Below are 26,269 nucleotides of genomic sequence, written 5' to 3' on the forward strand. Positions count from 1 at the left end.
CCGATAAAGTACGCAAGCGTGCTCCCGACACTTGTACGAAGAAACTTGCCTTACGAAGAAACTGGTGCAGCACTGCTACTATAGCGCAACGGTTATTAAGGGAAAGGAATGCTATACCTGTCACATTATCTGAATTGCATGTGGCATTCGCCCATGTACCATTTACTTTCTTTTTTCTTCCTGCCCCATTGCTATATATTTCCTAGATGGGCCTAAAATGTGGAAAATGCCTAGACACGCTTTCTGACTCACTTCCGGGGATGCATGAATGCCTCGCCATGCTTGGCTACATTTTCCTGCATTTTGGTGTATGACATAACCTGGAAGGCAGTGCAGCAAATCAAAGCCAAAACATTTGTACGCAGGCTCCAGAATGAACATTCAAATCGACGCTGTGTTTGCCGCGGTGACCTGACACCGCCGGATGCATTGCTTTAACAAATGCATTAGGAGTCTTTGTCAGCAAAGCAGTGCTATAAAGAAAGGCGATGGCGCAATGATTAGGTTATGCTACGAGCAAGTTGAATAACGCGTGTTTGTATTTCATATTGCTTCTCTTAACCATGTGGTCATTTCGTCGTTATGAGCATGCAATCACTCGCAGCGAAGCCATGAGTACGTTGCTCTCGCCTGTATATTTGCCATCAGTGGCACTGGTCCTGCGCCCATCAGCGTGTCTAGCCGTCAAATCAGGGGCTTTGTACGTTCCCGTTGAAGAGACATTCCGTCTCGGTTGGGCACCATAGAACGTCGACATTGTCGCCACTTTGTAACTGCTGGCAGTTGAGCCTCTAACGTTCTTGCTGGATTTCTCATACGTGCTGGTTGTGGAGGACACAACAAACTGCATAAAGGAATAGACAGATGCATTTCAGAAACGTTTCGCAGACGGCGACAAGTTACTGTACCATTGCTTATTAAATCTGAGTTTTTATTGCAATTGAAAAAATATTATGAAGTGAAGGTGAGATAACCGTCATGCACGCAACAGTCTGTCAAACAAATTATCTTTGCCGTTGGCCAAGCACACCTCGAGAGGAACACCATTATATGCGAGTAAACCTATGAGTATAGTAATGGTCAACCTATGAATAATAAAATTTCGCAAGCGGCTCGCTTGGCAAATGAAATTATTCATAGTTTGACCAATAAACAACCTTCACGACCTTTTGGCAGCGCGACTATACATCCTACATGGCGGTCGTTGATATGATCGCCCCGCAAGAGACGATACTAGAACGAATACTTTTGGCGAAGACGGCAATTCTTCAGGCTTCGATGGCACTTGGCTTTATGATTTAGGAAAGTAGGGTAGCACTCACATACTACATCAAGTAAATAAATGCCGGGTAGCATATTGGGAAGATAAATATGCGCAAAATTGTATTGTATGGAGCAGACAAACTAAGCGCTAGAACTGCAATTCTGGAAGTTGTTATAGTAGTGCAGAAGAAGGGGCGGCATACACTCACGGGTTTTGGTTATTTGCTTGCTAAATTGACCCTCTTAACCCGTGATGGTTTTTTGGTACGCTGATACGAACGGAACGCTTAATTTTCGTCCCGGAGCATCGAGGCTCGCAGTGAATTCTGTCGAATTTTAAATGCGAAGCACTACATCGTGAAATTCAGCGACATTGAGCGCATCTATCTATCGACATTGAGCGCATCTATCTATCTACCTATCTATCTATCTATCTATCTATCTATCTATCTATTTATCTATCTATCTATCTATCTATCCTCCTACTAGATTTAGCTCTCCTGGCCGTGTCGATAGTGGCATCAATACCAAACTTGGTATGACATAACATGACTGTATGAAGCACACATTTGACTAGTCATAACATGATGATCATGACAATGATGCCATGACTGTCATGATTCACAATTCATGGTCTTGAAGCTCTTGCCGTGGTTTCGTTCACATGGCATGTTGTAAAACTGGTAAAGTATGGCATGATTTTATGGCGAACGCAAGCGACAGACTTTAACATGAAGATCATGACATGGGTGTCATGTAACAACTTCACTTTATGCCACGCTTGTAATGCACTCGCGGCCATTTTGCTAGCGTCACGTATACCAAATTTGGTATTACAGTACATGAAGGGATGACGAAGGTATATGTCTGATGCAAACATGATAATCAAGAGATGCATGTCATGTAAAAACATGACTTCATGCCACGCTCACGATGCGCTGGCGGCCGTTTTGCTAGCTTCACATGTACTAAACTCGGTATTACGTGACGCGAATAGACGACGTAGGTAAATGACACATCCAAACATGGTAATCACGACATGCGTGTCATGTAACAACGTGACTAGATGCCACACTGATGATACACTCTCGGCCGTTTCGCTAGCTTCACGTGTGCCAAATTTGGTGATACGTGACGACAATGGATGACGAAAGTATGTGACTGGTGCAAGCATGATAACCATGAGATGCATGTCATGCGAGAACATGACTGCAAGCCACAGTCAAAGCACCAATACGTTTCGACTTGAGGCGGTGCGCGTGCTCGCCGGCGTTCATTTCGTCGCGCCATGCGGCAGTTGCCATGCCAGGCGCTGGTCATGCCATATACTCGCAGGTGCACGCCTCGCTGCGTCCCTTTGACCCCTGCGCGTTTCAGCGCGTCCGGTGCCCCTCCATCAGAAAAAGGGGGAGACGCAGTGCTGTCTAGGGAACGCATCGGCGTGAAATGCCGAAATGCAGCACGTTGCATTTCACGACGGTTGCCGTCGGGCCGCGCCGACGGCCGCTGGTCTCACCTAGCGTTAGACTATGGTGTTAGAAGAGTTTAGGTGGAGCGACGGTGCATTGGAGTGAGGAGAAATCGGGGACCTCTTTCCCTTTCTTGCCGGAAGGAGGCGCGCGCGAGACGGAGGCCACCTGGCTATACCAAGCGCATACCTGACGCTTCTAACATTCGGTGTTTTAGCGTGTTTAGCGATATCGCAAGGCCCTGTGAGAATTATGTGGCAGTGTATTATCATATGTTAAATATAAAGACTTCGTAGTGTTTTAAGCCTGATGGTTCGGCATGCGGCGTGAAGCTCATAAACACCACATTCGGCCTCGGCAACACCGTGGGCTAGGCGGTCGTTCCCGCATTTTGTCTACAAAAGTAAATATGTAGTTGTGTGGCGCTTGTTGAATTCACCCTTCATTTGCCCTCGAAAGAATAATTGGTGTATTTGCGGTCAGATCATATAAAGAGCAGGTATCATGCGTAAGGGGCATTTCGCATATGACATCAAGTGACCCTACATAATCATTTATAAGAACCGATTATTTGCTATTTCCGTAAACATCTGCGAGAAAACGAATGCTTTAATGCCATGGAATAGAATAACTCTATTTACGTCTTTCAAGGCGTGCAGTAGCACGTGACGCGCCACTCCCAGGTCGAAAATGCAGGATTGAAAGCAAATGCAATAAGGTGGGCGACAGCTTGTGACCGATGGCCGCTCTTTGATATATTCAAAATAAACAGACTGCAAGATAGATAAGTTACGGTGCGCCAAGAATTTTATCACAGTATTGGCACGATCTACGAATTTTACATATTTTTGCCTGAAAAAGCGGCTTTAGCTCAAGTACTGTGTGGTGCGGCTAATGATACGAAAGAATGTAGGATAGTACTCATGGTGGTAGTAAAAGTAAAAAAAAAACACTTTATTCATTCGACAGTGCATCATCTGTACCAGCACAGCATGCACTGACAGGATAAAAGTCACAACACACTAGACAAGCTTCGAAAGCTTTCGTAGCTTCTGCGTCTTGTCTGCTTCAACCTTCCGCAGTTGCTTACAGTATTGCCTCATCCTGACTCCAACATAATAATGAAGCACTTTCGACATAATATCCACCTTGTGCTCATGACAGGGAAATGATAACATGAAATTTTCTGTTACATAGGGTATTGTCATGTCATATGCGTGCTTTTCTCAAGCATGTTTGCAAAATATTGCTTCAACTTCCTTTAAGAACATAAACAGGCAAGTGTTCGGGCGTACCAGTCCCCCTCGCGTCTTGCAGGCTACTAATGCAGCTTCAGGCTTTAACGCTGCATTACTTGTAGCTGCCAAGCCATTGTGGCATTGTTGACAAGTGTTGTTCTTCAATATCTTCCTGCACAAAAATCCTACCACATAACAAATTATACAGTCGGTCACATTATCTGACGAAGATATATCTGAAAAGACATTCTCACACTCAGCTTCTTCTTCCACTAAGCCGTCTAGTTTCTGTTTCAGTCCCTCCAGACGCGACTCTAGAGGAGCAGATTCCTGAAATGCTGACGTTAGGTCAGAGAGGCTCAAAAGGCGTGGCTCTTCACTAATCTGTACCTGGCAGTTGCCAAGTTTCGGCGGCTTCACAATGCTATATATTGAAAGCATATTATATAACTGCAAAAACGTAGGTAAGCAAGGGTGGTCATTCTGACCGTCTGCTTGACGTATGACGCCAAAAAGTTTTTCAAGGAAGTCCTGGTTGCATTTAGCTGTTAACACATATTTAGCCACACTGTTCTAACAAATACTTTGAAAGCTGAATTGTAGAAAGTATTGTTACTCGCATACCTTCAGCAGTTGATTGAGACAGGAAGTTGTGAGGATTTACTTTACCTAGCTTGATCCGCCACGGTGGATCTGTTGCTAAGGTGCTCGGCTGCTAACCCAGTGATTACTAAGCCAGTTCGTCACGGCGGCCTTACCCAATTTGCCATGGTGGAATTATTTGTGCACGAGCTAAAATATTTTTGAAATTCGTGTTCACCTGCACACTCATTATCACTGTTCGCAGAAGCTAGATTTCCTATGTGTTTCCATCTGTTGGCTACCACCACTGAATTTTCTTGATGTTGTGCATTTACTTTCAAATAAGAGTGATGTGTGTGGTTACCCTGATAAAAAACGAAGGGCCAGAAGTAGAAGAATTGTCGCAAATGCAGCTTTGTAAGCGACGCAGCCCCCGTTGAAGCGGCTGACCAGAAGCCTCGATACACTCAGTGCTGCAGTGCTGCCTGTCGGAAATAATGCGAAACGCGTCTCCGTGTTCGGCGGGGAGGCTGCGCGTCGGAGGCCGAGCGTCAGTCCACCTAACCTATCCTAACACCGTGCGTTAGACTATACAGCGCTCCTGTTCTGCTAACGTAGCGTCGCTGTGCCCAGCGTGCGCGCGCGTCGACGCTACATTGGACTATATCGGGACCTTTATGATGGGCCCGTGGCTCTTTTGCTAGCTCCACATATACAAAGTTTAGTATTACGTGACGTCAATGTATAACGAAATATATGACTGGTGCAAGAATGATAATCCAGACACGCTTGTCATGTAAGAACATGACAACATACCACGCTCATAGAGTGCTCACGGTCATTTTGCTAGCTCCACATATACTAAATTTGGCATCACGTCACATGAGTATATGACGAAGATAAAAAACACATCCACACATGATAATCATGACATGGAAGTCAAGTACGGCATCATTTACCTCCACTTCCTAACTTTGTGCTGAATTTAAGGTGACATATCAGCATTTCTCGCTCGTGCTTCGCATGTCATTGATTCCCACTGTACGTGGAATCTGCCATTTTTTTTTTGGATGCGAGACTACTTAAAGTGGCACCCGTTTGTGCGTGGTCGTAGTCGTAGTGCGTAACCAGTCTTACGTTTAGACATGCAAGGTGGCGCCCGTGGAAGATTTCTCCTGTTCGTTGTTGAATAAAAAATTTGCAGCGCGCGCGTTAACAAAAAGCCGAAGTCTCCTGTCCTTCCTTCCCCATTAGCAGCCGTTGGCATGTAGATTGAGCACCACCTGACAAGAAAGGGTTGCTACGTTATACTCACTAGGTGTAACCTCCTTGGTTTTAGAAAGGTTGAGTGAGCGTTGGACCGCAGTGCCATGAATATAGTGAACTAGTATTTACTATGAACTCGAGGGGGTTTAAGGTGGGAAGTAGACATGAAGCGCAAGCCGTAAGAAAGTGTTCGTGTGCCACCTCTCGTTTAGTCCTTAGAATGTCCACTGGATGGCGGTGCTTCTATAGCAGAAGATATGATAAAAAGATGCGAGATGGTGGAACTTGGAGTATCCACTAGATGGACAAACGGACACACAGACAGATGCATGGACGGATGCACGGATGGCGTCACGGACTAGATGGATGCATGGACGGACGCAGGGGCGGATTAAGGAGGAATAAAAAAATTTATTCCTCTTTATACCTCCTTGGGGCGGATGCAGGGAAGAACGCAGGGACCGACGCACGGATGGACGTGTGGACGCACGAACAGACGTACGCAAGGACGGTCACAGAGACGGACACATGGACGGACGGAAGAAAAATTAATAGACGGACGCATGCTTCGCCCTACTTTTCACCATTGACCCCGTGGATATGCTGCCATTTTTTTCTTTCTACTTTCCGTTAACATTAGAAACTCAAAGGGTTACGGTAATATCGAGACCGTTCACAGCGTTGAAAAACGACCACAAGCGCGTGAAAACAAGCAGTGGCGTCTTCTGTTCGAAGCAAGTTCAAAACTTCGATCATCTCAACAAAGCTTCAAGCCACCACCACTCAGCAGCACCCCGGTAGCTGGAAGTTGCGAATAAACTTCACCTTTATCCACTACTGGAAGAAAGAAAGCATACACAACTTTTAATTATTAACCTAGGCTTAGTCTTTCTTTGAAAACACGTATGTGGTTACAATATTCAATATATTCAAAAATGTTTTGAACTTTTCTACGCGAAAAAAAAAAGCTATGTTCCCCGAGACCTGTGTCATCTTGAAACAGCAACTGTTTCCAGGTGTACTATGCAGGGTGGCCTGAGCTTCTCGGGCCGACCAGTTGGGTCTGAGCTCGCTCAGCGGGATCCATGGTATGAAGACAGTGCGAAACGCGTGAGAACATCGTTGATAAAAATTGGCAAATCGCATGTAGTGGGAATCGATGATGTGCGAAGCACGAATGACAAAGGTTGATATGTCACTTTAAATCAGCCCAACGTTACGAGGGGGAAGTAAATGATGCTGTACATGACATAAGTGTCATGGTGATCTCGTTTGTATGTCCCGTTTATCTTCGTCATTTATTCTTGTCGCGTGATACCAAATTGAGTACATGTGGAACTAGCAAATGGCTGCGAGCGCGCTATGAGCGTGGTATGTTTTCATGTTCTTACGTGACACGCGTGTCAGGATTATCATGTTTGCACCATTCATATATTTCGTCGTCTATTGACGTCACGTAACACCAAATTTGGTATACCTGGAGCTAGTAAAACGGCCGCGAGCGCATCATGAAGGGCCCAATTTATTCCAATGTAGCGTTGACGCATGCGCACGCTAAACAGCGACGCTACGTTAGTACAACACGAGCACTCTAAAGTCTAACGCCAGGCGCGACCAGCGTCCGTCGGCACAGCCCAACGGTAACCAGCGCGAAGTGCCGCATGCTGGATTTCGCGCCGATGCATCACCCAAATCGCACTGCGTCTCTCTCTTTTCGTGACGGAGGGACGCCGGACGCGCTGCAACGCGCATGTGCCAAAGCAACGCAGCGTGGCGCGTGCCTGCGAGTATATATATGGCAGGACCGATGCCTGGGGGCGCAACGCTGGCGTGCCCGACCAAATGAACGCCAGTGAGCACGCACCCCACGTCACGTCAAAATGTTCGAGGCCTTGACTCTGGCATGTAGTCATCTTCTCACATGACACGCATCTCATGATTATTATGTTCGCACCAATCTCATACCTTCGTCATCCATCGACGTCACGTAATGCCAAATTTGGCATATATATAGCTAGCGAAACGGCCGTGATGACATTATCAGTGTGACATGCAGTCATGTTGTTACATGACACGCATGTTTTAAGTATCATGTCTTTATGTGTCATTTACCTAGGTCATCCGTTCTAGTCGCGTTTGAAGCTATCCAAATGGCTGCGAGCGCATCAAGAGCGTAGCGTGTAGTCATGTTGTTACATGACGCGCATCCTATGTTTATCATTTTTGCACCAGTATTATACCTTCGTCATTCATTCACGTCCCGTAATACCAAATTCGGTATAAGTGAAGCTAGCGAAACGGCCACCAGCGCATCATGATCGTGGAATGTATCCATGTTGTTACATGACACGCATCTCATGATTATCATGAGATGCGTGCCATGGATGCGTGTTTTGAGATGCTTGCCAAGATAATCCTGTGCATCTCATAATTATCTTGGTTGTGGGAGTCTCTCAATCAAACTAATTGACTAGGTGAACTCGGGTACGAAGTCGTTGATTCTCAGAAGGCTCGAGTTCAACTCGTAACTGTCATAGTGCCGGCGTGAGTGCCAAGCGTTTGATGCGGTGAACACATGGCGGCAGCTTCGTTGAATATAAAATAATGTAATGAACGTGCACTACTTGTGCAAGGCTGGAGTCCTAGAGTATATTGTGATAACTTAGCGTCTTGCAGCTTTTTCGGTTGGTCGTCAGCTCATGTGCGTGGTTGGCTTCCAAGGGAAGAACGCATCATCACCGTCTTAATTTTTTTGTCTGGGACTTAACGACCTGTCTTGTTTTCATGGATAACACTTCAATTGAAAATGCAATTATCTCGGACGCAACCAGCATTGCCTTGTGCAGGAGAGAGCTAATTTGCCTACTGCCTTGACGTATTCTGGTATAGTTGATCTGCTACTTTTAGTCGCTGGAGACTTAGAGCTGAACCCATGTACCACTATTGCCGATCTGTCGCGCTCCCTGGCTTCGCTTCTGGAGACAGTTCGCAGAATCGAAGAAGGTCCGAACGCTATACTGTGGAAACTTCAGGGCGTAAAAAAGACAGGTTGCGACTGACCTTGAAATTAAGAGTTTAAATGAAAGGGTCGGGACACTGGAGGCGGCCTACTCTCCGGTCACTCCTAGTGAAATGAATGCCTCAAATGTTTCTGACATCGCCAATCAACTAAAAAGCATAACGTCACAGTGTTAAGATACTGAAAACAAAATGCAACGTTCCAATATACTTTTTTGCATTGAAAACGATAAGAAGGAACGTTTATGCTATAGTGGATATTTTTTGGGGCCTCGAATATTGAGAACATGGTACATATTTGATTTTTTGCAGAAAGACAATATAAGGCCTAATGTCATAGTTGACATTAGCATACTTCCGGAATGTCAAACTAGAGATGAAAATAATTTGAGGCGTATATAGTGCGAACTAAACTTACAGGTGGTGACGAATTTGCGAAAATGTTCAACTTTTTCACATGTCTAGCCGTGAATTCCACACTGAGGCTGTCTTAGTAAAAATATCCTCAATAGGAGATTAAGTTACAACCTTCAATACCTACTCACTCGAAAACATTTATCAAATAGTTTTTGTTTTAGGCGAGAAAAATACTTTTCTATTTGTTTATTACCACTCCCGGTGTTCACACATGTTTATACGCGGTAACCAGGTGTCGACACTACTAGACGTCTTTATTACAAATATTTCACCCGAGCATCTTAGCTCTGGCGTCATCAGTTCTTCTGTGAGCGACCACCTACCCATTTATCTACTATCGGCGCAAACAAAACCCTCCACTGCGTCACGACACCCGTCCACTAAATCTTACAGACAGATAAACTCTTTCACGCTGAATAACTTTCGCTCTCATTTGCGTGTAACAGATTGGGGCAAAGTATTAGAAGTTGATGAACCCGAGACAGCGTACAATGAGTTCATAAATGTTTTTAAGGCAGCGTATGAACAATGTTTTCCACGTAAATTAGCGAAACGAGCTCGGAAAGCCCGTAAGCCATGGGTCACCGGGGAACACCTCAAGAGCATGAAAGAAAAAGACAAACTGTATCAGATCTTTATGAAAACAAGAGCTTTAACAGATTTACACGCTTTTAAGCGCTTCAGGAACCAACTGAACAAACAGCTCCGAGAAGCGAAACAAATTTACTTAAGCAATCTTTTCACCCCAGAAGTCCTTAAAAAGCCACACCTTATGTGGAAACGATTGAACACTGTGCTACACGGTGACCCCCAAGAACAATCCACTTTATCAATTAATAGTAACGGCGAAGAATTAACGAATGCACGCTTGGCGAATTCCTTCAACGACTTTTTCACATCACTTGTGAATAGTAAGCACGATCCGAATTGCATTCAATATTTAACAGCACCGATACAGAAAAGCGCATTCTTGTGTCCGACTACTGTGCATGAAATTATAACATCTGTTTTGTCACTAAAAAACAGTATGTGTACGGATGTTCATGACTTCCAAATCAGACCTATAAAATTTGTAATCGATATTATCGCACCAATTCTGGAACATGTTATTAACCTCATGTTTTCTGTTGGCACATTTCCCAAACAACTACAGATGTCAAAGGTAACTGTAATATTCAAGGGTGGTGACATCAATAATTTCTCCAATTACAGGCCAATTTCAATTATTCCAGTCTTTTCTAAATGCATTGAGAAATTGATATATAAACGCATGTCCAGTTTTTCAACGAAGCATAGCATTATTACGCCTTGCCAGTTTGGCTTCCGGAAGGGATGCTCCACTGAGATGGCTCTATTACGCCAAAAGGAGCTTATCTTACAATCTTTCGAAGATCATCTCTGTACACTAGGCATATTCATTGACTACTCAAAAGCATTTGACTCAATTAACCACGATTCCTTGTTTGAGAAACTGCAGCATTATGGCTTTAGAGGCACTTTCTTAAAACTTATAATTTCTTACTTTAAACATCGCCACCAGCAAGTCACTATTAATGGTTTTGTATCCGAATTCAAACCAATTAAGGCTGGTGTACCTCAGGGTAGCATTTTGGGCCCATTGCTCTTTAATTTATATGTGAATGATATAGTAAATATTTGTGCTAATACTAAATTTATCATTTACGCAGATGATACAAGTGTTTTTATTACAGGACGTGACCCTTCAAACCTCATTGAAAAAGGCAACGTAGTCCTAAATAAAATTCACACTTGGAGTATCGCCAACTCTTTGAACCTAAACGCGGCTAAAACGAAAGCTGTTATATTTCGGCCTCAAAACAAAACACTGGGCATCACAAACAGTCTAAAGTTAGGTACATCAACTATAGAATTATCACGCGTTGCTAAAAGCCTGGGAGTCATTTTTGAAGAGCATATGACGTGGACAGATCAAGTGAATGCCACCTTAAATAAACTTTCAAAAACTGTAGGTATATTGTCAAAGTTTCGTTACGTCCTGCCTCAAAACATAAAATTGTTAATTTATAAATCACTATTTTTGTCTAACTTATCTTATTGTCACTTAGTCTGGGGCACGACCACCAAAACCAACGTTCAGAAATTACACAAACTTCAAAAGAAAGCCATTCGTAACATCGTTAGTGCCGCATACGATGCCCACACGGAACCGATTTTCAAGGCTCTGCACTTATTCCCAGTACATGAGCTATATCACACAATTTTAAACAATCGCTATAAGTCGGCTATAAAAAATAACGACACATTTTTCACAGAATTGTCGGCGCTAACTCGCGCTGAACATGTGCGAATTTTGAGGACTCGTGAAGTCTGGAGATTACCAAGACCACGAACCAATTACGCAACACAGATGTTGAAATATCAGCTACCGCTACTACTTAACATATCCGAAAAACATAAGTAACACTTCCGCGTACTCAATTCGCATGTGTATGATGATAAAATGTACCTGTGAATCTCTCTCTCCCCCTTCATTTTGAACGAGTGCATCTCTGTATACTGTACCAGTGCCTTTTCTCGTATACCAGTGCCTTTTCTCTGTATACTGTACCAGTGCCTTTTCTCTTTATTGTGTACATTTTTCAGTTCCACTAGCTCGCTTATGTTGTTGCAATGAAGATAACTGTTATGTGCCCGTTTTTGCCTTTGTACGTCACGATTGTACGCCACTCTGTACGCCACGTTTGCCAAGCCCGGGGGTACGGACCCTGTCAAGCCTCATCTATGGCTTTTTGTCCGTACCCACCAAGCTCCACTGAATGTCTTTGAAGCTGAAATAAATCATGATTGATTGATTGAAAGTGGTAAGTCCAGGATTCGCGGACTATCTGGACAACAAAATCAACTTTGCGCCTATTTAAACTACTTACAAGGTAGTATTACCCTTTGTGAACGAGTAAAGCGAGACCTATATACACTACGTTAGCCATGTGCAGCTGTCCACTGGCAGCCTGCGTATGATACTTACGCAGCGCCGGGAAGTGGTACCAACGTGCGCAGCACATCTCTACTTATGTGTTAACATTTAGAAGTAGGAAGAGCACGATGATGGAAAGGGTCAATTAAACTGAAAACAAAGAAAAAGAGGATGCGCTGTTTTACAGCTAAGTTGCAGTTGTGCACCGGCATATGGTCACTGGTGCCAAATGATCATCTGTATATACGATTATGTTGATCTTAACCCTCACTTCTCCGGGATGCAAACATGTTAATTTTATTTGTATAGGTCATTTTCCTAATCGCACTGTTCTTCCTACTTTGAAATGTTAGCATATAAGTAGTGCTGTGTGGCACACATCGGTACCACTTCCCAGTGATACGTAAGTATACGCTAGCTGCCCGGGGATCATCATCTGGTTAATTGCAGTCAAGTGGGGCTCGCGTTTCTCGTTCACCAAAGGTAGTGCTAGCTTAAAAATCCTTTAAATAAGCACGGAGAAAGTTGATTATGTTGTTCACATGGTCCCCGCCTCCATGCAGCGCGTACTTACCGCAAAGACACATTGCTACGGCGTATAAAAACGTCAGAACTTCATCAGCGGTAACGCAAAAAAATCAAAAATATTTTTCTCGCTCAAAGAAAACTACTAATTAAAAGTTTTTGTGTGAGTAGGCAGTGAAGGATGCTAGTAAATCTGCTACTGAGCTTATCTTTAGTAGGAACGCCTGAACGTGGAAGTCACGGCAAGTATGCGGAAAAAATAAATATTTCTTGCAAACTTGTCGCTGTCTGTAAACTTCTTTTCGCAATATATATGCCTCAAATTATTTTTGTGTACAGTAAAACATTTTGGCAGTATGCTGATTTAAGCTGTCACATCTAGCCCTACGTTGTCTTTCCATGTTAAACTCCCGAATATGGTCTTTTTTATCCATAATCAAAGCCACAGAAAAATCCACGAAAGCATATAGGTTCGTCAAGCTCAATTTATATAAAACGACTCCCATTGTTTCAAGTTACAAATTATTTCTATCCTAATTTAGGAGGAACGGAGGTTTCGACAACACGATTTACGAGCTTTGATTGCAAGATATCCGCAAGAAGTTGACATGACACTTGTGGAAAATGTTTTTCACACAAAAATGTTCTGGGGCAGCACTTTTGGCTTTACGTAGATAGTTCAAAATGTTGTCAAGTTAATTTGCAGATTGTCCAGTGCAAAGGCTGAGACAGTGGGCATGGAATGACCCTTATGAAGTCAGAATTCGGACTATCGTCCATGAGTTATTTTAAATGCGAATGCATTTCTTAGTCGGGCAATGTCAGGCATCCGGTGGCATCCGCGCGCGGACACGTTTTATGTCCCCGCTCTCAATTTTTCTGCGATAGCAACCGCTGCGGGCGCGCGCACTTATCCGCGTTCCGAGCAACCAGAGCAGAAACTGCGGGCGGAGTGGAGGAGGGTGAATCTAGAGGAGGAGCACGCTGTGGTGGGTGAAGGCACTCGCTTCGCGGCAGCTCAGTAGGGTTGCCGCGTGTGGAGGCAGAGTACAAGAAGCTAGGTGCCGCGCAACGCCGACTAAATTTTGCTGCGCGTCGCCGCTCCTTGTCTCAAGATTCGCTCTCTGTCCTTCAAGTGCCCCACTCTTCCGTCCACTGGCTTATACGTATATATAAATAGAGGGAACCGCACCTCACTCGCGACGGTTATCTAGCACATGCATGTGTAAATAATTGGTTACGGTACAAATCTTGGTCTCGGCAATACTTACGGCTATGAATTACTTCGCCGTGAACATTCGGCGCAAGAAATGCATTTGCTTTTCCTCACAATTTTGCTTCGGGAGGTGGCGGCAATTTTTATATGCGAAGCATTTCTTAGCGAACTTCGGCGACATTGAGCGTATCTATCTATCTATCTGTCTATCTATCTATCTATCTATCTATCTATCTATCTATCTATCTATCTATCTATCTATCTATCTATCTAGCCACCTACGACTTTTAGGTCTCCTGGCCGTTTCGTTAATGGTATCAATACCAAACTCGGTATGGCATAACATGACTGTATGAAGATCATATTTGACTAGTCATAACATGAAAGTCTTGATATTTATGTCATGATTAACACTTAATGGTTCTGCAGCTCTTGCGGTGGTTTAGTTCACATGGCATGTTTCAAAACTGGTATGGTATGACATGATTGCATGGCGAACACAAGCGACAGACCCTAACATTAAAATCATGACGTGTGTCATGTAACAACAAGACTACGTTTCACGCTCATGATGCGCTGGCGGCCGTTTCGCTAGCGTTACAAATACCAAAGTTCGTATTATGGTACGTGAATAGATGACGAAGGTATGTGACTGTTGCAAACATGATAATTATGAGATGCGTGTCTTGTAATAACAAGACTACATACCAGGCTCATGATGCACTGGCGGCCGTTTCACTAGTTTCACTGATACCCAATTTGGTATTACGAGACGTGAAGGGATGACGAAGGTATGATACTAGCGCAAACATGATAAACATCAGATACGTGTCATGTAACAACTACTGCATGCTACACTCATGATGTCTTCGCGGCCGTTTCGATAGCTTGACATATGCCAAAGTTTGTATTACGTGACGTCAATTGATGACGAATATAAGTGACTTGTGCAAACATAATAATAATGAGATGCGTGTCATGTGAGAACATGACTACATACCACAGTCAAGGCGCCAATATATTTCGACGTGACGCGGTGCGCGTGCTCACCGGCGTTCATTTCATCGAGTCACGCTGGCGTTGCCATGCGAGACGCAGGTCTTGCCACATACTCGCAGGTGTGCGCCGCACTGCGTGGCTTTGACGCATGCGCGTTTGAGCGCGTCCGGCGTCCCTCTGTCATGAAAAGAGGCAGACGCAGTGTTGTCTAGGTAATGCATCGGTACGAAATGCAGCATGTCACATTTCGCGCCGGTTGCCGTCGGCCTGAGCCGACGGTTGCTCGTGTTTTGCTAATGTAGCGTCACTGTGCCCGGCGTGCGCGCGCGTCAACGCTGCATTGGAGTGTATTGAGCCCTTCATGATGCGCTTGCGGCCGTTTTGCTAGTTCCACGTATCTCAAATTTGGTGTTACGTGACGCCAACAGATGACGAAACAGATGACTGGACGAAACAAATTCCTGACACGCGTGTCTTTTAAGAACTTGAGAACATATCATGTTCATGGCGTGCTCACTGCCGTTTTGCTTACTCCACATATACTGAATTTCGTATCACGTGACGTGAATAGATGACGAAAGTAAAGAACGCATCCAAACATGATAATCATGACATGGAAGTCGTGTACGGCATCATTTACCTGCGCCCCTTAACGTTGTGCTGATTTAAAGTGACACATGAACATTTCTCATTCGGGCTTCGCATATCATCAATTCCCACTTTACGTGGCATCTGCCATTTTTTGCCAATGTGGACGATTTAGGGTTAGATGTATGAATACAGTCCAGGAGTTCGTTTAGCAAGACCAGGCGGCCATCTGCAGAAAGTCATAGCTGCAAAATGTGTATGATCCTGAGAAAAAGATACTCGATCTATTTTCAATGGATCACCTCAAAAAATTTCTTCCAGGCGTTATGCGCGGCAGGCGTCGTGAGGTCGTCATGGTTGGCCGACAGGACGTCGATCACCACCTGGCCGAAAGTTGCGAAGTGTGCGGGCGTCACTCCACGTATGTGACTGTGGAAGATGGCGTTTTTCTCGAGAATCTCCAGCATCCTGGGTGCGTTGTCGAGCGCCTCAATGATGCTCGTGATCTCCTTGCCCACGACGCTGCAGTGAGCACTGCGAGACGTGTGATTTGGAATTGGTGAGAGAGAATCGCAAATTATCTGCTTGAACGTTTCTGCGCAGTGTTGGATCTTTCAAAATGGTGGCGAAGAGTTGTATTGTCACACTTTGAACCACAGAGTTTCACGCACAAAAGTCTGTCACTGATTAGGATACGCCCTAAATTAAGATGCGAGCTGACCTGTACGCGTGCATTCATTGGTGATATATTTAGGGAGGACATTCGGGAGATAAAATTTATGTATAGACGATGTCTCCCCAATATTGTCATCTTCTTGGGCAAGCACGTGAAATTTGGCAAACATGCTTGGTCTATCTGGACGATGTTGTTGTATTCTCAGCATCATTCGAGGAACATCTCAGCCGTCTATCCACCGTACTCCAAGCCATACGCTCAGCCGGCCTGACTTTAAAACCAGAAAAATGTCATTTTGGTTTCAACGAACTCAGCTTCCTAGGCCACGTCGTCAGTCACGACGGTGTTCGACCTGACCCGGCCAAAATAGACGCCGTAGCGCAATTTCCTGCACCCCGTGACAAAAAGGCTGTGAGACGCTTCTTAGGGTTGTGTGCCTATTACCGGCGATTTATCGAGGACTTTTCGTCTATAGCGGCGCCATTGACACGACTCACACGTGAGGACGTCCCCTTCTTTTGGGGTGAACAGGAGCAAATGGCATTCAATGAACCGCGACAACGCTTGCAAACACCTCCAGTCCTTGCGCACTTGGACCAGGACGCCCCTACAGTACTTCACACTGACGCCAGCAATGTAGGTCTAGGTGCCGTTCTGGTGCAGTGGCAAGACGGCTGTGAAAGAGTAATAGCCTACCCCAGCAGAACTCTCTCTCGCACGGAGGAGAACTACTCGACCATCGAGAAGGAATGTCTCGCCGTGGTGTGAGCAGTCATCAAATTTCGTCCGTATTTGTACGGCCGCTCCTTCAAGGTTGTTAGCGACCATCACTCTTTGTGCTGGCTCACCAACCTTAAAGATCCATCTGGTCGTTTGGCGCGCTAGAGCCTAAGACTTCAAGAGTTTGACATGACCATCGTCTACAAATCTGGGAAGAGGCACACCGACGCCGACTGTCTCTCACGGTCGCCAGTGGAAACTGTCGCTCCTGATGACGAAAACATCGAAGCAGCATTCTTGGGAGTTGTCAACACAGTCACTATTGCACGAGAGCAGCGCAGTGACCCTGAGCTTTTACCACTCATTGAATATTTAGAAGGACGACGTAAAGACGTGCCGCGGTTATTTGCTAGAGGACTGTCATCTTTTTGCTTGCGAAACGACGTTCTCTATAAGAAAAACTTCTCACCAACTGGTAACCCGCACTTGCTCGTCGTGCCTGCTTCTCTTCGAAAAGAAATTATGGAAGCGTGCCATGATGAAGCAACTTCTGGTCATCTAGGTTACACCCGAACATTGTGCCGACTACGATGCAAGTACTACACGCCAAAGTTACCTGCTTCTGTTAACCATCACGTGCGAACGTGCACCGGCTGCCAAAGACGCAAAGCGCCTCCCAGCAAGCCAGCCGATCTTTTACATCCAGTCGAAGTACCAGAATAGCCGTTCACCCAGATTGGAATGGATTTCCTGGGTCCCTTTCCAACTTCCACAACAGGGAACAGATAGATTATTGTGGTCACTGATTACCTGTCCCGTTATGCGGAGACTTAAGCTATGCAGCGTGGCACAGCAGCAGAAGCCGCTCAGTTTTTCATCGAAAACATCGTCCTTCGGCATGGCGCTCCGACAACAGTGATCACAGACAGAGGACCTGCCTTCACCGCAGAGCTTTAGAGTCGGTTCTCAGACTCAGCGGTACAGCTCACCGGAGAACAACTGCATACCATCCGCAGACAAACGGACTGACGGAGCGCCTCAATAGGACCCTCACAGACATGATCAGTATGTACGTTGACACAGAACATAAAAACTGGGATCAGATATTGCCGTACGTGACCTTTGCTTACAAAACCGCTCGACAAGAAACCACTGGAATGACACCGTTCAGTCTGATCTATGGTCGCGAGGTCACGACAACATTGGACGCCATGTTGCCGCATGAGTGTGACGACATCCATGTAGACGCCGAAGAATTCACTCAGCGTGCCGAAGAAGCCAGACAGCTCACGCGCGTGCGCATCTGTCATCAGCAGCATCAAGATGCACAACGCTACGACAACCGACACAAGTTTGTTAGCTACTCACCAGGCGACAAAGTGTGGGTCTGGATTCCGATACGTCGACGTGGACTGTCTGAGAAACTGCTAAGACGGTACTTTGGTCCATACAGCGTCACGCGACGCTTGAACGACGTGAACTACGAAGTTGTTCCCGACACTAATTGTAGTTCTAAGCGCCAAAAGCGTTTGCCCGAAGTCGTGCACGTCGTGCGTATGAAACCATATTTATCGAGTTAATTAGCTCCCGCTTACCGTTTTCGTACGACCACTTCAGACGTCTAGTAGAGCACCTAAGTTGCGCATCGAGACGATGCTTCTTTCGGAGGGAGGCAAATGTCACGTGCGTGCCCAAGAAAGACGATGACAGTTGTGCATGTGCTACGAAGGACTACGAAATGGACGAAGAAGAAGAACTCGCTTGCGCGTTCTAATTAAAAAAGATCGACCTGCTTCTGGTGTCTCAGTCTCTACGGCAAGACCTCTGTTTTGACGTCGTGACAATATTGTACTTCAGTGGCAATGTCAATCTGTGGTCTTTACTTCTTACTGGACTTTTTTGTCAGTCCATGTTAATATTGATTATTTGACACTATTTTTTATATTCGACGACCAAACTCTAGGCATAAAGACGTCTTTGTTCTCTTTTTTACTTTTTATTGCTGCCTATTTCATTCTTTGTTTCTTTGTATTCATTTTTCTTTGTGTTCATTAGCTTTTCCTATGTTTTATTCTCTGTTTTTGCAGTGAAGTTTCCCAATGTATAGTTTCTGAAATGCCTGAGGTTCCGTCTTAGGATGGAAGCTTAAGTTCGAAGTTATACGCGTACCTGGTATGAAGCTGGTGCGCTTTCCTAAGCGTGCTGCAGGTTTCATTTAAAAAACGAAATTCATCAAGAGTGCACAAGGCACAATTACGAAATGAAAGAGGGAAGAGAGATTGTGGGGCAAGTCATTTTTGAAAAACTCATTCTGTTGAGGGCTAGAGGTGCTTTTCATCCTTCAAACTAGCTGGGACACCTTTTACGAGTAGAAGCATTGTCCGATTTTCTTTCCAAGTGAGAATGGGTGTTTAAACACTTTGGAATGCGAAGCATTTCTTAGTGAACCTCGGCGACTTTGAGCGCAGCTATCTATCTTTCTATCTATCTATCTATCTATCTATCTATCTATCTATCTATCTATCTATCTATCCGCCTGTGACTGGTAGCTCTCCTAGCCATTTCGATAACGATATCGATAGCAAACAAGGTATGGCATAACATGACTGTATGAGGAACATATCTGATTAGTCATAACATTACAATCCTGGCATGTATGGCACGAAGGTTATGGTTTACATTTCATGGTCCTGCAGCTCTTGCAGTGGTTTCGTTCACATGGGGTGTTGCGAAACTGGTATGGTTTGACATGATTGCATGGTGAACACGAGCGATAGACCCTAACATCAAAATCATGATATGCCTGTCATGCAACAACATGACTACATGCCACGCCCATCATGTGCTCGCGGCCGTTTGGCTAGCGTCATATACACCGAATTAGGTATTACGGTACGCGAATGGTTGACGAAGGTATGTGACTGGTGCAAACATGATAATCATTAGATGCGTTTCATGTAACAACATCACTACATGCCACGCTCATGATGTGCTGGCGGCCGTTTCGCTAGCTTCAATTATACTAATTTTGTACTACGGAACGTGAATGGATGACCAAGGTATGATAATGGTGCAAACATGATAAACGAGAGATGCGTGCCATGTAACAACATGGCCACAATGTACGCTCAGGATGCACTCGCGGCCGTTTCGCTAGCTTCACATGTACTAAACACAATATTACGCGACGCGAACGGACGACATAGGTGAAGGACACATACAAACATGATACTCACGACAGGCGTGTCATGTAACAACATGAGTACTTGCCACACTGATGATGCGCTCGAAGCCGTTTGCTGGCTTCACATATACCAAATTTAGTATTACGTGACGCGAAAGGATGACGAAGGTATGTGACTGGTGCAAACATGAAAACCATGAGATCCTTGTCATGTGAGAACATGACTACAAGCCACAGTCAAGGCTCCAATATATTTCGACGTCACGCGGTGCGCGTGCTCGCTGGCGTCAATATTGTCGCGTCACGCCGGCGTTACCACGCCAGACGCCGCTCCTGCCGTATTCTCGCAGGCACGCACTGAGCTGGATTCCTTTGACGCAAGCGCGTTTCAGCCCGTCCGTCGTACCTCCTTCACAGAAAGAGGGAGACGCGGTGTTGTCTGGGTAACACATCGGCGCGAAATGCAGCATGTCGCATTTCACGCTGATTGCCGTCGAGCAGTGCCGACGAACGCTGGTCACACCTGGCGTCAGACTATGGAGTGCTCGCGTTTTCCTAACGTAGCGTCGCAGTGCCCAGCGTGCGCGCTCGCTAACGCTACATTGGAATATATTGGGTCCTTCATGATGCGGTTGTGGCCGTTTTGCTCGCTCCACATATACCCAATTCGGTGTTACGTGTCGCCAATGGATGACAAATAAATGAGTGGTGCAATGTACGATAATCTTTACAGGCGTGTCATGTAAGAGCATGACAACATACCGTGTTCATTGCGCGCTCGAGGTCGTTTCGCTAGCTCCACATATTCTAGATTTGGTACCACGTGACGTGAATAGATGACGAAAGTAAGCGACACATTGAAACATAATAGTCATGACACAGAATTCATGTACGGCATCATTTAGCTTCATGAGGTAACGTTGTGCTGATTTTAATGTTACATATCAAAATTTCTTATTCCTGCTTCGCACATCATCAATTCCCACTTTACGTGGGATCTGCGAATGTTTAACGAATGCATTGGCGTAGTCTGTTTGTTTGCTTGATCAAGTACACTTGCGAAAGTAAATATTTTCGGCAGGTAAAAACGCTCCCCTGAATGAACATGTCGATGCTGGGTTGGAATCTTTCTGCCTGACAATGCTTCTGTCCTAGTCTCTAACACTCTTTGCAATATTACGGCCCGTTGAAAGAAAGGACGGAGTCTACACGGTTCGCTTTCTCCAAATGATTCCTTATGACGTACAAATATCGCGTCTTTATTCTCGTTATCAGGATACCAATACATTTACTCTCTAATGAATCCTACTCAACTGAGATAAAGATTACTGAATTTATTGCTCCAAATATGAAGTGATGGAATGTTCGCGCTTACGCATTTGCAACGCCCATTTCAAATGATAGTCTAATCACAAAAATAACTAGCTGGATTAAGAAATTATTGTTTCCAGGTATACCGATATGGACGTAGAGAAAGCCAGTGCGATAGCTGCAAATAAAAACGTTGTGCTTGTTCACTTGTAGCTTTATGGCCGTTCATAAGCTAATGGCTGTACATAGAGCACAGCCTATGTAAACTTTGTATGACTTGCACATAAAATTTCCAATTGGAGGAATACCAAAATATGGGTATCTTGATTGGCTGTGGAAAACGCGTGTGCCTAAATTGTTTGACAGGAGATTTCCAAGTGACCTGGGAAGCTCTATTCGGTGCCACATTGTCGCATTGGGCAATACCATCAGTCTGTATTCGCCAACTCGAACTTTCTTTAATTTTGTATACGTGTTTTCTTAACGGGTGTTGGATCATGGTAGCGTCCTAATGACCTTTATCTGCTTACCTATTTTAAAACACGCTTTTTGTCTCCAACTTCACGCGTATAACAGAACAGCAGCGACGTGACCCGGTTTGCACCCACCTGAATTCGTGGTCGGTTGCGAGTGTCCTCAAGCTTTTGCCCTTGAAATGCTTGAAGAGCTTGATGTTATCCGGGTACTTCAGAAAGTAGGCGTTAAAGAGGAGGACGCCGTAGTCCTGGTGCTCCTTGCAGAAGGCGCTCCACACAGACCGCACGACCATCTTCTCACGTGGTGTCAGCCCCGTCGCATCCGATGGTTCCTCTTTGCGGCGGAACCGGGAGGTTGTCTTTCCCATCGCAGAGAATACGTGGCTGCAAGTTCTTCTTTTTTCTTTTCACCCATCTCATGGCTCTTACCCAATGTAGAGGATCGGCCAAATGTTAGGTGAATTTAGGCCAAGTATTAGGTGAGTTCGCCACGTTCCATGGCCTTGCTGATTCTCCTTTGCACACATTTGATTTTTCACACTTGGATTATTGTTGAATGCATGGAAGGTGGTGCAAAAAACGGTATGAATATAAATTACCACACTAAGAGGCGAGTAGCCCACTGACTGTTACCTTCACAGGGAAAGCCGGACCCAATCAACCGTCAGCTTTTATTGCAATGAGTGTGGATCTCTGCATCACATCTGTCTGGAATACCGAAGGTTCTAAAGTAGGTTAAATGTACTGCAAGAACAATCTATGACAAGATGGTCTATCATGAGCCTTTTTTAATATTTCTTTTCTCTTTGGGTATCCACGCTGTGTTTTAGCTGAAGGAGTGTACATGATGTTTTGTGTTATTTCTCACACTAAGCAAAAAATTGGCTTGAAAGGTTGTTTTACATCACCTACATTTCGTTCATTGTGGTTTATTTGTATCACTCTGCTTCTGTAACTGCTGAGGTATGTTAGAATGCAAGCAAATTGCTTTTGAACCTCTTCATTCTCTAAACCTATTCACTTTCTGCAAAAAGGTATTTTAGGATTCATGGGTGACGTACCAGGCTGGGTTGTGCCAAGTTGTTGAGCAACGTTCAAGCTGCAGCATAACCTCCTGCTCTCAAAACAAGAGTGCTTGGTAACGTGCTTGGAAAACAGCACGAAAAAGACAAAGCACGCCCAGAAAGGGACTGCCAGCATTCCCTTTCTACGCCTTTTTCACGCAGTTTTTCGAGTGTGCACAACCAGCAAGCCCAGCTCACTTCACTTCAGGTGTGCTTTGCTAGCTGAACACATAGTCTGGGTTCTATCTCCCCGCCCACGCCAGGTTATTTCAAGTGCGAAGGATTTCTTTACGAACTTTACACACAACAAGCATCTATCTATCTATCTATCTATCTATCTATCAATCTATCTATCTATCTATCTATCTATCTATTTATCCGCTATCTATCTATCTATCTATCTATCTATCTCAGTATGGGAGGGTAGGACACTTTCCCGACTACGACTCACTGGTCATAATCTGAATAAAGTCACCATGCCGTAGCGTACGACGTGCAACACCTCCCTCCACATGTGTGGCACATATATACCCACGAACGGGTATTGTTACGAAGGCGAGACGCCAACACGGTTCCGAATGCACCCCTGCTCCGATCTCCGCCGCCTAGGTCACCAGCCGTTTGTAGCTCGTGTTACTCGGCTCGCGTCTGTTTCTGCGCACAGCTGATAGACGAGCGGATGAGACCGCGCTGAGTTAAGGCAAGGTTCATGTACAGCATAGGAATAGAGGCGTTACAAATTCGGCACTGGAGCCGACAGCTTAGGGACTCGAAGAGCATAGATGTCTTCTCTCGCACGCTTCTGTCGTATTTTCTCTCTGTTACGAAGCGCACCGCCGACGAGGTCACGAAGGGCGCCACGAAACTCGCCGCTGCCAAGGACACCGGGCGAGCCGACAGCGTGGAGACTCGAAGCAACGAGAGGCTTCCCTGACACACAGGTCTGCTGCTGGCAACGCGCCGCAGGGCTTTTTTATAGGCACCGGGTGGATCCTCTGAGTCACCAAACGTCCAACCAGAAGCGCCGCTGGCCGTGATGTCAGAATCCTCCAATGAAGACCCACCGCTGCGCGTGGTTGCACTCAAGGACGAGGAATGTTGCCACGCATTGCGTAAGATTCGCCAGACTGGCGACGGGCCACTCGAGTGACTGCTTAAATGACTCACACGGAGAATTTCCTTTTTGTGGGTCCGTCGACTCGCCGCCAAGTTCACACAAACCAGTAGCTTTTGCACTTGATGATTCACCACATTGAACAAGATCAAGTTCATGCGGAAGCTTCCGCGCTTGCGTTCGCGTGAGGGCCATGCACTCTAAGTTGGAGAAGAACGATTTACCCTGCTCTTTGAGAAGCTGCTCTGAGTTATTAGAGAAAAGAAAAGAAAAACGCTCGGAAAGCACGGCAGACATAGCCGCTTCAGTGCGAAGCTTGCCGAACAGGCCTTCAGCTTCAGTTCTCGACTGGCGGCCACGGGGATCAGCGATGAATACATTAAATACCCTCCTCGTAACCCTAACACATTTAAGTTTACTGATATAACAGCTAGTGAAATTGTAGCTGTAGTTTGTGGTATGCCAGCTAAATTCTCAGTCGGTAGCGGCAATATACCTTCTTTAGCGCTTAAGAAATTCGTTGACATCCTTTGTGTGCCCCTAGAAAAATTCTTTATCATTTTGTTAACCTACCCCGAACTCCTTAAATTGTCAAAGATTATCCCGATTTACGAGGCAGGTGACAAAAACATACCAGTAAACTACCGTTCTATTTCCATTTTAGGTATCATAAATATAGTGTTTGAAATATTGATAGGTAAACGAATTATGTTTTTCCTAGAACACAAAAGTACTTTTACAACCTGTCAACATGGGTTTAGAAAGGGCAGGTCAACCGACACATCTGATTTGTCACTTCCCTAACTCATCAATTTTCACCTAGATAACAGCAGAACAGTGGTAGGTATATTTCTAGATATAAAAAAAGCCTTTGATATTGTCAATCGCAACATAATATTAAATAAACTAGAATGCTATGGCTTTCGCAGAATGTGTTTTGAGTTCTTTAAAAGCTGTCTGGAAAACTGTAAACAAACAGTGCAATTAGCCAACACCTAATCAGAGTTTCTTATTACAACTGTAGAAGTACCCCAAGGTTCTGTTCTTGGACAGATATTTTTCTCGCTGTTTATTAACGACTTGACTAGCGTGGTACAAAACTTCTCCATATTTATGTACGCTGATGATACAGCTCTTATATGCGCTCAAGATTCTTTTAACCAAACGATAGCATCTGCGAACTCAGAGCTTGTTGATATCCACCAGTGGTTCTCTTCAAATGGAGTAACAATAAATATACAGAAAACCAAGTACATTGTGTTTACTTCACCACGCAAAGCCCTTGAGGAACACACATACACACTCACACAAAATAATTTAGTGCTGCAAAGAGTACATACGATAAAATACCTAGGCGTTACCCTTGATGAAAATTTTAACTGGAAACCTCACATTACCGAGGTCTGCAAAAAATTGAGTAAAGCTTGTTTTCTTCTATATAAATGGTGTGACCTTTTTGATTTACCAACTTTACGTGTAATTTACTTTAGCATATTCCATAGTTATTTAAACTGCTGTGTGGTCACCTGGGATCACACATACCGCACGTACCTAGAACCGATAATAAAACTTCAGAAAAGAGCAATACAATTTATAACGAATTCGGAATATATGGCACACACACTACCACTCTTCCAAAATCTAAACATCATGCCATTCAACACTAATAGATTATAAAACAGCTCTCATGGTCCATTCAAGTATAAGCACTAACTATGCAGTTTCCTCAGCAAATTTTTCATGTTCCAATTATGAAAGCCGTAACAAAGAAAAACGAAAATACCTGACTCAGCAAACAAAGAACGTATACAGTAAAAGAAAACTCACTGCTAATGGAGTCGCCGTGTGGAATAACCTTCCACAAGAATTAAAAAGGAATAGGAATTTCTCTCTTGCACTAAAAAATATTTATTAAATAAAATATAGACGCCCAATAATACAATGCTAGAAATAGATATATTAAATACATTTTCAAAAAAAGTTATGTGGCACACTATGACAATACTTACGTACACGCCTATCTGCAATTATAGAATATGTATGTATGCATTAGAATCTATTTTCTTTCAGTCTTAATCAGTATTGTTATGCTATAGAGATACGTATGTCATGATTAGTTTTCATATATCACAATGTACTCAATCATTTGTTGTGAAGTTTGATATGTCCTCAAACGATGCCTTACAG

The 26,269-nt window shown here is 44.5% G+C and overlaps 1 protein-coding gene across 1 annotated transcript; it reads right to left on the reverse strand.

Moving 5' to 3' along the window:
* Positions 1–580: 580 nt before the first annotated feature.
* LOC142765585 (hemoglobin subunit alpha-like) lies at positions 581–22,377 on the reverse strand. The gene is made up of 3 exons (XM_075866796.1): positions 22,037–22,377; positions 15,840–16,071; positions 581–844 (listed from the first exon to the last, which is right to left on the reverse strand). The coding sequence occupies exons 1-3, from the start codon at positions 22,270–22,272 to the stop codon at positions 581–583; spliced, it is 732 nt and encodes a 243-aa protein (XP_075722911.1). The 5' UTR covers positions 22,273–22,377.
* Positions 22,378–26,269: the final 3,892 nt, after the last annotated feature.

Source organism: Rhipicephalus microplus, chromosome 1 (genome assembly GCF_043290135.1).
Source record: "Rhipicephalus microplus isolate Deutch F79 chromosome 1, USDA_Rmic, whole genome shotgun sequence".
Taxonomy (NCBI): domain Eukaryota; kingdom Metazoa; phylum Arthropoda; class Arachnida; order Ixodida; family Ixodidae; genus Rhipicephalus; species Rhipicephalus microplus.

What these genes read in the sequence shown, in the direction of transcription:
- LOC142765585 (XM_075866796.1), bottom strand. Translation starts at nt 22,272, where the DNA reads ATGGGAAAGACAACCTCCCGGTTCCGCCGCAAAGAGGAACCATCGGAT. An exon ending in GCAACCGACCACGAATTCAG is followed by an intron (nt 16,072 to 22,036) that starts GTGGGTGCAAAC and finishes CACGTCTCGCAG; the next exon opens with TGCTCACTGCAGCGTCGTGG. An exon ending in CCTGGAAGAAATTTTTTGAG is followed by an intron (nt 845 to 15,839) that starts GTGATCCATTGA and finishes TCCTTTATGCAG; the next exon opens with TTTGTTGTGTCCTCCACAAC.